Genomic DNA, 16,889 nt, shown 5'->3' on the forward strand with positions numbered 1-16,889 from the left:
TTATACAGAAGCTGCAAACCCTTTACGCTTTCCGTTATCTTTTACAGCTATCACTCTTCTGGCTTGAGTGACTCCAACAAATGGTGAAGTTGTAGGGAGGTGTTAATTTCATATTCATAGGTTATATTCCCTGCCTGGGCACTTAATCATGTTTAGTATCTGTCTTCTTTAATCACCTAATTTGCAAATGCAACCAAAACTACTGTGATTTAGTTAAAAGGGTTGCACTTTTATCACAGTCAAGACACACAATGAAGAGTTAAATATGAAAAAAAAAAAAAAAGAAACCAAATTCATGGATGCAGAGGCTTGCATTTATGCTTTCCTTGTCAAAACATGAGCGCTACATTACATATAAAACTGTCTCAGGTACACTAGTGTCTGCCAAGTAGGCACAGTTGCAACTAAAGGACAGCTAAACTCACTTTCAAGTCAACGTTCATAACCCCAGATTTTCATTTTTAAAGTCTTTCAGAATTCCTGCGGCTTCCAGTGCAGCCATAAAAGACTCTTATCACATATGCAGTTGCACTTCCCAAGACCTGTAAACAGACTTTGATGTGATGTGAGCTGCAAAGTACATTATACACTCACTCTCATACACACTCACACCCTATAAATTCCAACTTTCCTGTCAGGATGTCATAAGGAACAACATGTACTACTGCGCTGTAAGGAAACACCAAACTGGGAATGTACACCAAGAAGCCCTCACCAGCAAGCTCGGGGTGGATGAGATCAGCAAAGTTGGGGTCGTCCCCCCACCAGAACAGCCAAATTTCCCGCCGACCCTGCCGCTGGCTGCGTCGCCATACACTCAGCACGTCCGCCTTCAGACAGCGGCTGAAGCTGCACAGGATGGGGTCTTCCTCCGTCACCGGGAACAGGATGGGTGCAGAGGTGGGACCCTGCCACACAAACCTCTTCCATTTGATTCCGGTCAAGTCAGCCTGGATGACAGGAGAGGGGGAAATAGATTGTTAATGTGCATATCTGATGAGGTTGTAAGTTATCAGAGTTGGCTCATGTTGAACTGTAACAATTGTGGTAACAAGTGGACGAGCGCTAACATGCAACTAAGTAACGGGCTGCAACTAAAATTAACTGCTGTGGTTGGGTCAGGCAGAGTAACACATTTTTGGGGACTCAGGAGATTAATTCATTTGGTTAATAGTGAATAATCACTATATGTAGAGATGTTCCGATCAGAGTTTTAAGGCCCTGATAGACCAAAAAGACGCTCGCCAACAGTCACAGACGCTTACCCGCTGTGGTGTCCGGCCGGCTGTCGGCACGTCACGCTGGAGGAATACACCGCAACGACAGACAGCGACGCTGACCATTAAAGTACCTTCTGCGCATGCATAAGATGTAATACCATACCAATCAGAGTGACCAAATGTCACGACTGGCGACGCCGATTCAACATATATAAACGCCCCCAAGACGCTTACAGACGGGTTACGACACTACGACGGTGGCCACTACAATAACCCGTTAATGCTGCTGATTCCCAAACTGACCATCCAAGAGTGAGATCGGCTGATACTGATTCCGGTAAACATCACAGGGTTTAGCTGATTTTTTTTTTTCAAATTTAGAGCTAAAGGTTGGTTATTTTAATAAATAGTAAATCTGTCAATTATGTATTTTTAATAAAGTGCTGAATCAAAAAAAAATCCCATCTAAATATACATCCATTATACAAAACCAGGACGTTATTTCAAATTGACATTGCAGAAAATGAACAGACATATTGTATATTATGATTCGGGTATTGGTTTGGTCTGTAACGTGCAGTGTTAAGAAAAGAGGGAGAGGACGCTACAAGTGCATACTGGCTGGTCTCTAGCTGGCTGCAGGCTGTAAAGCGCGAGCTGCGGGTGATCGGATTTTATGATCGGCAGTGAAAGGCATTGATCCACATGCCGATCACATATATTTCCACGGAAAACGGCCGAACACGATCGGTGACCGATGGATTGGAGCACCACTAGAGCGCCACTAACTATATGTTAACTTCTATACAACAAGTTCATTATTTCAGGTAGGGGTGTCAAAATCCAATATGATATCAGTGCGATATCAGTGCGATATCAGCAAAGTTTTTCCCATTGCTGACTATAGATTTATATTTGAGTAAAATCACTTGATTGAAGATGTTTCTAACAATCCATACTACAAAACAATACAAATATGTATGATTCATTCTGATATCGCATCAGATTAACATCGGCCAATACTCAAGGCTGCGTATCGGAAGTGAAAAAGTTGTGCCGGGACATCCGTAATTGCAGGTTACTTTTACAAAAGCAAAACTTGAATATGAGCCCAATAAAACCTCCGCTTGTTCTGCGCACTCGCAAAATCTCTGTGGCAAACCGTGTTTATGATCAAATGCCTATGCCTGCTGGAACAAACAAATCACTAAATATGACATTAGGAGGTAATCAATCACTACAGCTCTAGAGTAATCCTAGTAAAAAGATAACTAAACATAGGGGACAAGATGTGGACAATCTATAAGACTGTGAGCATGTTTGAAACACGCAAATATCGCAAACGTGGTCGCACAACTTCAGTCGTCGTTACTAGCCCCGTCCTTGTAGTTGAACAAATGCAGCCTGGCTTTAACAGAGTAAACAAAACATACATGGAACCATCTCATGGGAAGTGAATCAGCAGCAGGGTCATTAGGTATTAAAGCTGGAACATAAGGCTCCGCTGCAGCTCAACAGCCCGCGTCCAGCTTCAACACTGGCAAAACTAAAACACACACATTGGACATTGCATCTCCTTCAGCTATCTACTCCCATTTTGACTGATCTGTGCCAATACAGCCAGTTCATTTCCATGCCGTTCCGACTGAGTTACTGCCTCTGTATATTCCAGCAATTAATCCATTATAATTCTGGGGATATATTAACTCAAGTGCGAAAGCAGTGGGCCTGAACAAGCTATTAGTTGTGGTTGTGCCAAAGCGGTGGTCTTTCCTGGCTACGCATAAGCTGGGAGATTTGCGGTGTTAGTTGTGATGATGGCGCTGGTGGGAGGTGGGGGGTGGGGGGGAGTGTTGGTTAAGGACTATTGAAAAAGAACTCGCTGAGGCCTCAGATTGGGCAACACCATTAGCACACCATTACATATGAGGGTAAACGAGAACTCGGGGCTACAGACTGACCCTAATTGGTCGTATTTTCGAGACATTTTTAATTCACTCGAGTTTGTGCGACCTGCACATTTTTTAAACAAGTATTATTCAAGAGGGTTTTTTTTTTGTTGCTGACGAACTGGGTGTCACTTTTTACACAACTACTTCCGGTGATGTGACTTCACAATGAGAGAGCATCTGGTACTTTAAAGGGGATATTTATTCCAAGCTCATTAGCTGTCTAATTTCCTATGCACATCCACTTACCGGCTGGGAGTATCGTGAGTGGATTGAATTGTTTACAACTGTTTAACCAAGACAGCTTTTTAGCTGCCAACAACCACCGTCGTGATGTGATGATGATGAGGATGACGCGGACCGGAGCAAGCCAGGGGACACCACAAGAATGTTTAAGATTGCGTAATAATACAATACTATTGGGTTTTGTTGCAGGTTTTCACTTTTTATTGCGTTATTTCACAATAAAAAAATAAATACAATTATTGCAAAATAAGGCAATGTTATTTTAGGAGGAGAATGAATGTCTTCCACTTCCGGGTCATCGCTTTCAGTGGGTTTTTTTCCCTTGTCAGTGAAATGGGTGTCCACTAGAGGGCAGACTATGCCTGTGAGAACAATACTGCAGGGAGGGAACGCACATGAAAAAGAGCATTCCAGTGTGTTGCAGGCTTAGCAAGGCCGTCTTGCTTTTTAAAAGAACCCAACACAAGATGCAGCCTTGCTTAGTCCGTCCTTTCTAAATGAGTTCTCGTCCTCCGTCTGACCGTCCAACAAAATGGGCGTCAATCCGTCAAGTAACGACCAATCACAGCTCACCTGTTTTCTGAAGCTGAGTCATGATTGGTCATTGCCTCAGTCCTAAGCAACTGTGATGTCATTTTCAGTCGACAGAAAGTGTCAAAATGGCCACCCCGAGATGGACAAAAAGTTTTAGATGGGTAAATGTTACTGCTTAACTCATATTCCACAAACGCAATATTAATCAGAATGCCATGGTTTAACTTAACCCTTTCATGCACAGTGGTCACTACAGTGGACAGCTATTTAAAAGTTTATTTCGCCTATATTAATTAATAAATTAAAAAAAATTATATTTGAAATAATTACATCAAATCATAATTAATGCATGAAAGGGTTAAAATATTTTTTTTAATTTAGATTTATTAATTATGATTTGATGTAATTATTTCAAATATATATAAAACAATTTTATTAATTAATATAGGCGAAATAAACTTTTAAATAGCTGTCCACTGTAGTGACCACTGTGCATGAAAGGGTTAAGTTAAATTGCCCTTCAAACATTACAGCAGCATTAGCTCTCAATTTTTAAGTGCCCCACCAAAAAGGTTTTTCAGTCTAGCGGTGACATTGTGACAGGGCATTGCAATATTATTGCAATGTGGAAAATGTCTTATTTTACTTGTCAAAAATGCAATTAATTAAAATTAAGCAACCTACCTTGCAAGTAACAGCAAAGCTAAATACACCTTGCATGAGTTTGTTGACATTTTTGTGGTCGAAGGTTAATTTTGTTTGGAAGCAATACCTTTCATTCATGTTAGGTTCAGTCATAGTTTAGTTGTTATATATTAATCCCAAATAAATATTTTTGATGCTGCATTGTTGAGCATTTCAAATGTTTGATGAAATCTGATGAGAGTTGTGTTCAAGCGCGTTTTTAAGATCATTGTCATTTCATTGTTCTTTGTATTGAAAGGGGGGGAAAAAAAACTTCAAATGGAAAAATAGTATTTTAGTGGATGGACATGGATGGAATTTTATAAAATTTTCAGTACTGCGGGTGAGGGTAATGCACATCAAAATATGTTTGCCAACAGCCAGTAATCGGCAGATGATTATTTCGGCTTCCACAGTAAAGGGAGAAAGCTCAACTGTTTGACTATTTGCCACTACTAACTAGACAACCGCCATCTGGCTAGATGTTAATTTAGAGTGGTTAGCTTTTACACCTGTGTGACAGTTAATGTCAAAAAGTGAGAGAGATGCAGGTAAAATATGGGACTTGTCAATGTTCGCAAAAGTTAACTAAAAACAAAAGTAACTTATGTTAACACTTGTATGGTTGTTAAGAACATGATGTTTCATAAACCATTAACAAACTGTAAAGATAATAAAGGTTTTATGTGGGTGGTAGTTTGACCATGAACTAGATTCATTACATTTCATATTATGTTTCTTATTGGAAAAAAATTAAATCCAGACAAATTGGAGGTCAACTGGCGTCAAAGAACAGATTTCCACACAGGGTTCCACTTGGGTTACACTTAGTGTCATATTTTAATATTTTTCTTTAACTATTGAAGTTGCTCTGTTTAACAAGATTTCAGGTCATAATAATGCTCTGTTTCCCATGCAAGTACTATTTCTGAATTACACCACACATGTATGTTTTGTGCTGCTTATTCAAGGCAGAGTTCATGTCAGGACAAAAGCCTGTCCCAGATGACACTGAGAAATAGGCGGTGCAGATCCTGGAGAGATCATGAATTGTTCGGCACCCCTCAAAATATCCAACTCGGCTAATTTACATATTTGGAACACTTAGGGGATGGTATGTGGATAACAGCCAGACAGGCACTTTGGATACTTCTACTCGATTTGTTCTAAGTAATTCCAGACTCATCTGCTTGAGTCGTCTGCTCGGATAAACTTTGAGAATATTTGTGTTACACGTTGTTTTTAAGCCTCAAAACGAAAAGAAAATGGAAGCAAGTTGACCAAGGAAGTCTTAAATGAGATGTAAAGTAAACAACAGTGTCAGTTTATTGAACCTTTTCTCCTCCAGATTGTTTACACAGAATGTTGACGAGCAAAATCGTCAGCCTTAAAGTGCTTTGTAACAGGGGCATAAAGAAGTGCGGTAAATATATACAGTTTAAGATAGATTCACATCTGTTTAAATGTACAAGCAGCCTACATACATTTCACATCAAAATACATAATCTTTTTTTTTTTTTTGCTCTAAAGCACTTGGCTCCAGAGTGCAACCCTGCAACATGTCAGGGATCGGCATGCGCTGTGGCGGTCCCAACACCGGAACTGTGGTGTGGCCGAGTCATCAGGCAGCTCTGCAGGAAGCTCCCAAAGCCACGTGCTAACACATGCCCGACGGCTCCGCAGTACGCTCCTTGCCGGACGTCTGTGCCAGCTGTGCACAAAGGCTACTTAGTTCTGGAACGGATTAATTCTATTTCTATTCATTTTAATGGGAAAAAATATCTTCAATTCACCAAAAGTCTGAGAACTGATTAAGGTCATGTGAGGTTCCACTGTGAGTGCGTGTACCACCAATAAACCCCTATTGTGAATTATGCCATTCGGCTCTTTATTCTGGCCAAATTTACATCATCCAAACATGGACGTCTGTTCACAGCTCCTTTGAAACACACCACGCATGTTTCGCCCTGCCACCGGACTACAGCAAATGAGTTTTCTTTCTTTCACCATGTCTAGGATGACCAGTGCACTTCTCGAGCGTCACATTTACCCGGAATGAGAGGAACCGCTTCATAAGGTCCGACAGAAAGCCTGGTTGGGTGGTCAGGCCACCATGGGCCAAATTGTGGTGGCCCTGCCAGAACTGGCACTGGCTCTGACTTAAAATAACACTTAACAAACTTCATAATCTGCGCATGAAATAGTGAAGCGTGTAGACTCAGCGGCCAAAATGTGCACAAGTACGTAGCGCACAGTGGAGGTAAAAACAAAAAAAAGATCAAACACCAAAGATCAATTCAAGTGGATAAAACTAAGAATATTGCAAAATAAGATATTAAAAAAGCAAGAACGTGTGTACGTCGTCACATTTTTTAATTAAATTTGTACTGGTCAGGATTGTATCACTCAACACTGTCACATGGTGGCCCCGGGCCATCGTTAATGTCAGACACTGAGGCAGCAAATCAAGTTTTTTGGGCTAGTGGAAAGTTGGTTGAAGTTGCTAGATGGAAACGCTAACGAAAGCCCGTTTGAAATGATAGGCGGACCGGCCTAGAGGGGAATTTACTATTTGGTCCAGTCGGACAAAAAGGCGGCTAGACGGAGGGCGGAAGGTGATAAACGGACAGCAAAGTTTTCGTAAAATGCCCAGCTCTGGTGAACTCCATTCCCTCAAGTTTTAGAGCAGAGCTGAAAATAATGGTGGCCACACAAAATAGTGACACTTTGGGTCCAATATCAACATTTTCACTGAGGGGTGTACTCACTTTTGTTGCTAGCAGTTTAAACGGTCAATGATTTTGGATTAAGTTATTTTGAGGGGAAGGGTAAACGTACTTCGAAGCTGTACAATGGCTGCTTTGAAGCAGTGTCATTTCTTCAGTGTTGTAACAAGAAAAGATATCAAATATATGCACACTCAGTTTTGTATATAAACTACTACTGATACTGCAGCTACTATTATCATAACATCAACAACAAACATTTTGTCATCATCTTTAGGTGAAATCGTTTTTTTTACTAGAAGTCCCGAGAAACACAAAATTACCAGCAAAGTTCAATGCAAAATTAGACATAAAAATATATTCAAGGAGAGTCTTAAGACTTCCAAGCACAGTAAGCAGTTCCACACTATTGGCAGTGAGAATGCCTCATATCAGGCGATGGCTGAAAGAGAAAAAACACTGGCATGCCTGTTTGTTTTTGCTTGTTGTTGATAGAGTGAACACAGTGCAAGTGAGTCAAATGGAAGCCACTGACCACATTCTGTGAGCAGTGAGCACTCAAAAGTTTAACCTGGATCCATTCAAAGAGGAGCCACAGCTGGCATAAAATAACTGGAATAAAATGATTAATACCACTGATGTCTTAATTAATTCATGATAAGCCACAGTGTATAACAATTTAAGTCACAATTATTACAGAAAATCGAACAATTAAGGTTCCAAATATGTCCATTCCAAGACGCTATATACGGTACGGTAGATGATTAGTCAGCTTCAAAGCTGCATGGTTGGCACATTTCAATAACACACAAAAGAAACCCGATGAGTCTGATTTTGAAGAATCGGGCCCAAAACATCAGAATTATCTCACGCACTTGTGAAATCAATCAGCAAAGAAAAAAAATATCAGCGGCACGATGACCGATTGGTTAGCAATGTCTCACTGTTCGGAGGTGGTTTCAAATCCGAGCTCCAGTTTTCCTGCGTGGAGTTTGTATGTTCTCCCCGTGCCTGGTCATTTTTTTTCCCAATATGCCGGTATCCTCCCGTATTCCGAGAACATTTATTGAGGACTCTAAATTGTCCATAGGTGTGAATGTGAATGCAAATGGTTGTCTACATTTGCACTGCCAATGATTGGCGACCAGTTCACTGCATACCTTGCTTCTCGCCTAGTCCGCTGGGATAGGCTCCAGCACACAACTGCGACCTTAGAAAATCTTTATATAATTGCCGTTTATTATAAATCAGTGGTCTCCAACTACCAGGCCGCGGCCCATTTGGCGCCAAGTCCAAAATTTTGTTTGTGAAGCGTAAGCCCCCCACAACCCACCACCCGGTCGATAACCTTCTGAAGGGCAATATAAGTGGGGCCGGGTGATTATATGATTGAGATTTGTGATATTATGTGACAAGCTGACACATAGAATATTTACTCCATCAGATGTGGCGGAAATGTGGGCGACTGCAGCCAATCAGAGTCCAGCTTTTCCTTCTAACTTTGGTTTGCAAGTTGAAGTAAACAGAATGTGCCAATAAATAAAAGAAGCAGTAAATACAAAGTAATAGTGAATGGCCGAACGTGACGCTAAACGTGCAGCCGATAGGCAGCCATGACTTCTGAATATGAAGCTATATTGACAAGGGAAGTTCCTTCCCATCGCTTGTATGGCAGTATCTCCATAGCGACGTGGAGGAAGCCGTTGTGCAAGGTATGTCGTCAAAAATAAGGCAGAACAACAAACCTATAGAATCATCAGTAGAAGATGAAGTGGAAAGCATGAAAATGTGAGAACACAACATGGCACAATATGCCCACTTAAACATTAGCAATTTAGCCGCTAATAACTAGCCACTAGCCAGCAGCAACCGGACTAAAACAGCATGATTAATCGTGTCGTCTTTTGATCATGCACATTTGCAAGTAGTGATGATATTAACGCCATATGTAGAATCATAACTTTAAAATGATTGTTTACATTTTAAGGTGTGTTCATTATTCCTGAAGGGTCCATTTTTAGTAGTTCGTTGTTTTATTTTATATTGTTCTACATTTGTTCTACTGTTAAATAAACACGTGTTAAATGAATGAGAAAAATGTGTTAATGAAATGTTGAATTACTCTATGATTATCTTGGTCGTCAGTACCAAGGCTTTAAAACTAGTAATTTAAAAGCAATGTGCCACGAGAGGCACCTGACCCGGCGAGAAAGAGAGAGCACCACAGAACACAATGGCTTTTATGAAAATTAATATAAAAATATTGTTTACTTTTAAGTGAGAACAGTATTAATATCAGAGCTGTAGTCAAGTCCACCTTTATCAAGTCCAAGTCAAGTTTGAGTCACAAAGGTCCGAGTCCAAGTCCAGATGAGATAACCTTAAGATGCTCAACACTTTTCTTAGATGGCATGGTGCCCTTTTCTTTAAAAATCGTGTGTGCAGATAAACAACAAAAACTATTTCAAAAACAACGTTGCTTTATTTATGGTGGTCGACCACCAGGGCGAGACGAGGATGAGATTGGGCACCGGGGAGCGGCAAACTGCGCAGAGCAGTGAGAGGCAGCTATAAAACAGCGCCGAACTCAAAGCTAATGATTGAACATGAACATTGCAGCAGAGTTTGCCGTCTGCGATTCTCTGGCGGTCAGGTTAACCAATCAGATGGCTGTTTTGATTATCTGAAAAACGTTATTTCGCTTCTTTTTTCTTTTCGGGGATAAAAAAAAAAAATGGTTAGATTCGGTTGATAAAAATATTTTGGGAATCCAATGGCTGAGTCCGAGACAAGTCCGAGTCAAATACAGCCTTGGCAAACCTTAAGTATTATTTGTAGATGTGTGCTTGTCACTATTAAACATTTTTCCAAAACTAAATTAAAAAAAAGTAATCTGTCAGTGTGTGCTCAGTGCTCAGGTGACAACCAATCATGGCCCAGTTTCAGAAAACAGGTTACCTGAGCAACTGTGATGTCATTATCAGTTGACAGCAAGTGGCAAAATGGCCAACCCCTGAGATGGATAAAAACGGGTCGATTTTGCTGCTTAACTCATATTCCACAAACGCAATTGTCATCAAAATGCCACATTTAGACTAGTGGGGGCGCATACAACATATTATTGTCAAGAAGATTTTGGGGTTGACTTCCACTTTAACAATGAGTGTGTGCGTACGAGTGTCTCAGAACACTGCACAGCTCTGGAATCTCCTTCTCTGACGAGTGTTTTGCACATGCTACGTATGATTTGTACGGCAAAGCCAACTGCTGCATTCAGTGGGAATTTCAAGCCAAATCCACTGGATACAGGCAAGAAGTCTTCCGGGAGTGACACAAACTTCAGGGTTACGACCCGATTTTGCCAGCTGCTCACCTTCCCTCTGGCCACTTAGCTGCAAATCTCAACGGGGGAACAGTGTGCTCAAACAGCTGCCTTCCTGCCTTTCAAGATGACATAAGCAACAGGTGACACTTAGCAAACTGTGTCACAGACCCCCCCCCCCCCCCCCCCCCGCACCCTTATACCAAGTTTCACTCTTCTCCCTTAGTGTTCAAACATGAAACAAGTGTTTGTATTTTTCGTTAAAGATGGTGATTCTGTTTGCATGAATGCTTATACTGTACCCTAGTATGTAGTGTTTGTTGTTGCAAGAAGCATCTGAAGGTGAGCGAATGACGTAGAATTCGACCAAAACGGGAAACTAAACTTCAGAATTCAAACGAAATTAATAAATTAATTGATTCAATTGGCAGTTAAGAATTATGTCAAGTCAAATGTATTTATAGAGCAAGAGTCTCAAAAGGCTTCACCATCGCACAGTTGACAAATATTAACAACACCCCCTAAACCACCCCAAAACCCAACTTTGTACAACCCACTTTTGCCAACAAAACGCCACCAAAACCTCTCCCATAATGTTTCAAAAGATGGGAGAAAACAGAAAGAGGGATCTTCAACCATTCTCTCTAAATCAGGGGTGTCAAACATTTGACCCGCGGGCCGGAACCGGCCCCCAAAGAGGTTCGATCAGGCCCGCAGGATCATTTAAATGTGAAAAAAAATGCATAAAAGACACAGAATTAATATTTTCAATACGATGCGATTCATGAATTATCCGCTAGTTGGCACACTGTTTTGATCTGAGTAGAAGACAACATTGTTTAAAAATTCCTTTCTTTCTAAATCTTGTTTAATCTTAAAGTGCATTACTATATTTTTCAATACTAGTTACTTGTTAATGTTTCGTGCCTTTGTACAATCAGTGGGGTCAGTTGCAATGCATATATATGAATGATAAAAGTAAATTGCACATTTATCTAAAGAAATCCAAGGTGTTTCATGAAATGTTTTGTAAAAGGAATGTTCATTAAATTTCAACATTTTCCTAATGTTCCTGTGCATCTTTACACCAAAACAGAGAAAATATATGATAATTTGGATATTTATAGCAGAGTATGGTATAATTTTAATGGTCCGGCCCACTTGACATCTACCGAGGCCGTATGTGGCCCACAATAGGAAATGAGTTTGACGCCACTGCTCTAAATCATCCAACGACCTGGGTCGTCTCCTCTGCACTCTCCTCTTCATCTCACTTCACACGTTTTCAATGGGGTTGAGGTCTGGGGACTGAGATGGCCATGGGAGGAGCTTCATTCTGTGAGGCTGCAGTATACCATTAGATTTGTGCCACAATTACAAGCACGCAATAGGACACGATGAGCACAAAAACGTGTTTTGAGCATAGCCTGCAGAGTGCCCAACCGAAGAAGATATCACTTGAACCATCAAACAAGTGCACGCATGCTTGACTACCAAATATTTTGAATGGTATTTTTCCTCTGGATAGTCGTGATTCATTGTAGTTTATCTTTAACCCATTTGATACCTTTTCCTTCAATATTGCCTTACATGAATTACTGATGTGAATAAGTGAGATGAATTTAATTATAATATGATACACTTTTCAGCCAACAATTATGTAGGGCACTGTAAAAACACTTCTTGAGAATACCACAAGTTATAAAATAACATACAGGTAAGTGATACCTTATCACACCATTGCTTACTATTCCTGACTTGTCGTAGTGGAGTAGAGCAGCGCGGAGCTGAGCAGCACAGTGTGGAGCAGGCGATTGGGCTTGAGAAACTTGGTTGTTGCCGGATGACCCTGCCACCCTAAATTCATTCATTTCATCTTGGGCTGCAACTAACGATTATTTTAACCCATTCACTGCCGTTGACGAATTTAATTGTCTTTTCACAGTCCAGCCATTGAATCCCAGGAATTCATTTAGATTTTTCTCAAATCTTTTCAAATGTTATTGTAAAAGAGGGTCTGAAAACGTCTGGCAGTGAATAAGTTAATAATCAATTTACCTGTTATTTATTTTTTGATTAATCTCTGAATCAGATTTTTAAAAGCACATTTTAAATTCCATCCCTTTATTCGAGAACATCAGATTATTTCAAATTGACAATGCAGAATATTAACAAACAGATTTATGATTCAGTTACTGGGATGGTCCGTGCCATGTAATGCAAAAATGTTGATGATTGTTTTCCAAAGTAAAAGCAAAGATTTTATTTTAATTCAACACAAAGATAATACATAACACATAATACTACAGAAATCATACTTATTATTGAGAAGTGTAACTTGAGAGCATATGGACAATTTTAAATTAAAAAAAAAAAAAAAAAGGTATCTTGACATTTCATTGATTATAAAAAATAATTATCAATTACTTGTCCATTAATCATTCCTCTACTTGCATCATCGCCAGCAAATGCTTCCACTTGCAGAGCGTAATTTGCAGTCTGATAAGAAAATGTGGTCCTCCGTGTTTACCTTAAATTATCGAAGTTGTAGTGTCGGATCTTTTTTTTTTCAAAATTTGAGTAAGAGTACACACGTTAAGTAACAGTATCTCTAGTCTTTAATTAACATAGTATTCATGTCTTTGGAGTGTTGGAGGAAACACGTACATAAGAATTTGTGATTATGTTACCGGTGTGTAAGGGGTTCCACAGCATTTGTGTGTCAATATTCGTTATTTGAAGGAAGATCACTCCCAAAGTCAATGCTAATTTCTCGTTAGCATATCAATGGAATTTGACATTGACTTTAGCATTATCACAACCAATGTTTTAAAAACGAAGCATGTTTTGTATTTAACATTTATACAATGAGTGTAATTATTTTTGTTGTGTGTTTAGTCTTACAGTAAACTGACTAATGTGTCATTAAACATCTTCAAGTATGCTTAGGAAGAACATAATCACATACACATGACAAGCTTGCTGGGCAAGCCTCATTCAGGGCACTTTCACAATGTCGGGAACTTGTAAACGCTCCACGCCTTTCTGCACATCAATTGTTTTTCTTTTGCCAAAATCAAAATCACTAAATTTAGATGTATTCACTTACTTACTTTTACTTCACTTTTACTCCAAATTTGCGCAAATTTTTAAACCACAGTCAAATGTGGCATCGTCGCATCACGCAAGACAAGAAACCACAGCAGACAAATGATAAACTCAGGAGAAGGTGCTTCACGACTCTTGCGTTCCCATACGAGTCAAAATAGAATGTTTTGCTTTACAGTGATTTTAAGTTCATCTTAAACTTGTCTGTTGTTGCTGCATTACTACTTTGGCATTATAGTTAGACTTGGGCGGTTCAATGTTTTGACTGTGGTTAACTTATTTTTACACTTGTTCGACAGTTAGAAATGTGCGTCAAAATATTGCCCGGTCCTATCAACAAGGTTTTTATGATGGTGACCAGAATCAGGGGTTCCACTGCATATGCAAGTGATGTGATCAACATGCCGACATGCATTCCTTACTCACTCCAAAGTTCAACAACAGCTTAAACAGCTACATTATTTTCATACAATATCTACCTGTTTCTACAAACTGCTAAGTGATCTGAGACACCGATGTCATTATAAGTACTATACTGTTATGCTGCTGAATTAAAAGTAGCCACTAATGAGGAGGGAGAAAAAAAATTATTGTGCATGCATTCTTTCTTCATGAAACCACAAAGCAGAGTGTGTTCTGTGTGTGAGTCATAACAGTAGTGGTGTTATGCTTAGTCTCAGTACGCAGGAAAATGTCAGCCAGACAGGCATCTACCAGCCTGGACCTCGCCTGTCCACTGTATCCAGTGCAGCCTTCAAGTGCTGTCATAAACATTGTAATTACGAGTTCAGTGCACACCGCATGCCCAACAGAGTAGAACTGAGAGTGGGGATTTTCTTGCAATGAAATGTTACCTTCTGGGGGTGGACAGCTGGAGCTGAGTCAATTGGTGGTAAAAGACTGTGCTATTATAACACTACAATGTTTGGAATATTATGAGTACTGTACACTTTTGCATTTTCTGGTCACTGGTCATTTGGCTGCTGCTTTTATAGCTCTGGAGGAAGAACTCAAACGCCGCAGCTTCCAATAAGAACATTTGGAGGAGCACATAAAAGGTGGCTAATTTACAAGCAGATCAGTTGAGGCTGGAGACAAGTCAATTAGCCGGAAAACAAAACCTAAACAGATACAGATCATTATTAATATCCAGCCAGAGAGCAAGGCCTTTCCATTTTCTGTCGACTGTGCACGACACTGCCAAGAAAGCAAACCCCTCAACTACTTAGACTAATGTCAACTGACAACACATTGCCACAACTTAGAACGAGCGATGAGGGGAAAAGATATTGAGAGACAGATAAACACATTGGATGCCAAAGACAACTCCCAGTAGATTTTTAGTATGCAAAAGAAAAACTGGGAACTGTAGCAACCTGGATGTTTGTACTGTCTAGAAATGCATGCCAGAGATTATATAATAATCAGCCCGGGGCCTCTGTGTCCTAGTTGGTGTGAATACTTGAGAATCTGGAGGAGATTAAGCCACTTGTGAACATGATGACAGACAACATAAATTATTACAATTTGCCAATAAAATACGTACACTGAAAACAATCAAAATGTCGTGGTTGTTAGTCAAACCAATGAGCTGCTTGGTACTGCCGCAACAAAAACTATTTTTGTGATTATTCTGCCCTACGTAAAGTAGCAGTTCACGCGCTTGTTGTAGCAGTCGGCACTTTCCGAAAGTGAATGGAAATAGTTCACAACAACAACCACGTTGAGGCGAAAAAAAAAAGACATTCAGAGAAAGTGAAACTTTAGACACAGCGCGGCGCTTGCTGTGTTCCATCACACTTCATTTCCGTGCTAATTTGTTGCCATGTTTACTTTGACGAATAATGTAAATAAAACAAAAAACGTGCAAGTGGCGTGACCACAACAGTTTTGTACATCCGGTAGCGGAGGCGTAGTAACTAACGAGCGTGGTAGTGTGACACACGAGACGAGACGTTTGTTCAATGGAAACATTATCTTGTAACATTGGCGGAGTGGGAAATCTCGTTGTCCCGAAATGATGTCAGCTCGACGGGCCGTAAGCCTTGCTAAGCTGCTATCAAACTGATGCCTCTGAGGCTAACGTTAGCTTAGCCGCCGCTCAGCTAGTTAAAAATGGCTGCTTTCCTTTAGTTTTAAATCTCTTACCAGACAGAATAGATTGGAATGGCAATCCTCCAAGCTGGCCCCGTTTGGTACAAAACAAGAACTCATCCTTCTTCACTCCGAGGTCCAACTCGCCATCATTTCACTTCCCAGGAAATAAAAGGGCAATGTTCAGATTTGTCTTTTCTGATGTGTTCAATCTTAATCAGCGAGTAATAATTTCTGCAACATTTGGCTGGAGGATAGTTCATTTAACAACCTTCCAATTGCAGTTCACCCGCCGGGGTTTAAAAGCGGATAAAATGGGCTATGTTGGTCTTCAGGGCGACATCTCAAAAGCATCCCAAGTTCAATCAATTTCCAGGAGGCAAAAATGTTCATAAAACAAAAAGAAAAGGAGAGCAAAGAAGCAACTCTCCCCCTCCCCCTTAGCCCTAAAAACGGTCTCAGGTTAAAAAATAAAAAATATTCCGTCGCACTCGTCCGCGGCGAAATTCATTCTAAAAGCGAAATGCATCCCCGTAAAAGCCGCTAAAAATGGCATCAGCTTCGATTGGAACAATGATTACGATCATGATTTCTGTCTCGGTTCCTGTTGGTTTCCATTTGAATTCATGGATTCCTTTCTTTAATGGCGGCCACAGGGACAATTCTGCCTTCCACCGCCGATTGGCTCGTTCGCGGTCAAAGATTTGTCAAGTGTGCGGGAATTCACCATTAAGGAACGATGTGTTATTACAACTTCCGGTAAAAATAAATGTCTAGCAAAGATTATTCTCCACATAGGTGTTTTTGTTTTCAAACTAACTGTATCAAAACAATACATTCCTATAACACCAACCTTCTCCATCATATGTCACCATTTCAATTAATGCTTATTGATACATCAGGCCGTCTTGAGGTGCCCTGCGTGGTTGTAGGTTTTAATTTGAAAGTCCAAATATGAGGATATATTCGGAATTTGGCAAACTTCACACTGTCGTGGTCATGAGGG

General features: G+C 40.2%; 1 protein-coding gene across 1 annotated transcript in view; it reads right to left on the bottom strand.

Moving 5' to 3' along the window:
* Positions 1-16,553, bottom strand: part of med13a (mediator complex subunit 13a) — an 85,027-nt gene extending 68,474 nt beyond the window's left edge. Inside the window, exons 1-2 of the mRNA XM_086012713.1 lie at positions 15,938-16,553; positions 716-950 (exon numbers count right to left, since the gene is read on the bottom strand). Of these exons, the coding sequence (XP_085868839.1) occupies positions 716-950; positions 15,938-16,003 (301 nt within the window). The 5' untranslated portion in view covers positions 16,004-16,553. The remainder of the gene's footprint in view (positions 1-715; positions 951-15,937) is intronic.
* Positions 16,554-16,889: the final 336 nt, after the last annotated feature.

This window comes from Filicampus tigris, chromosome 17 (assembly GCF_054856515.1).
Source record: "Filicampus tigris isolate MCC_2025a chromosome 17, RoL_Ftig_1.0, whole genome shotgun sequence".
Classification (NCBI taxonomy): domain Eukaryota; kingdom Metazoa; phylum Chordata; class Actinopteri; order Syngnathiformes; family Syngnathidae; genus Filicampus; species Filicampus tigris.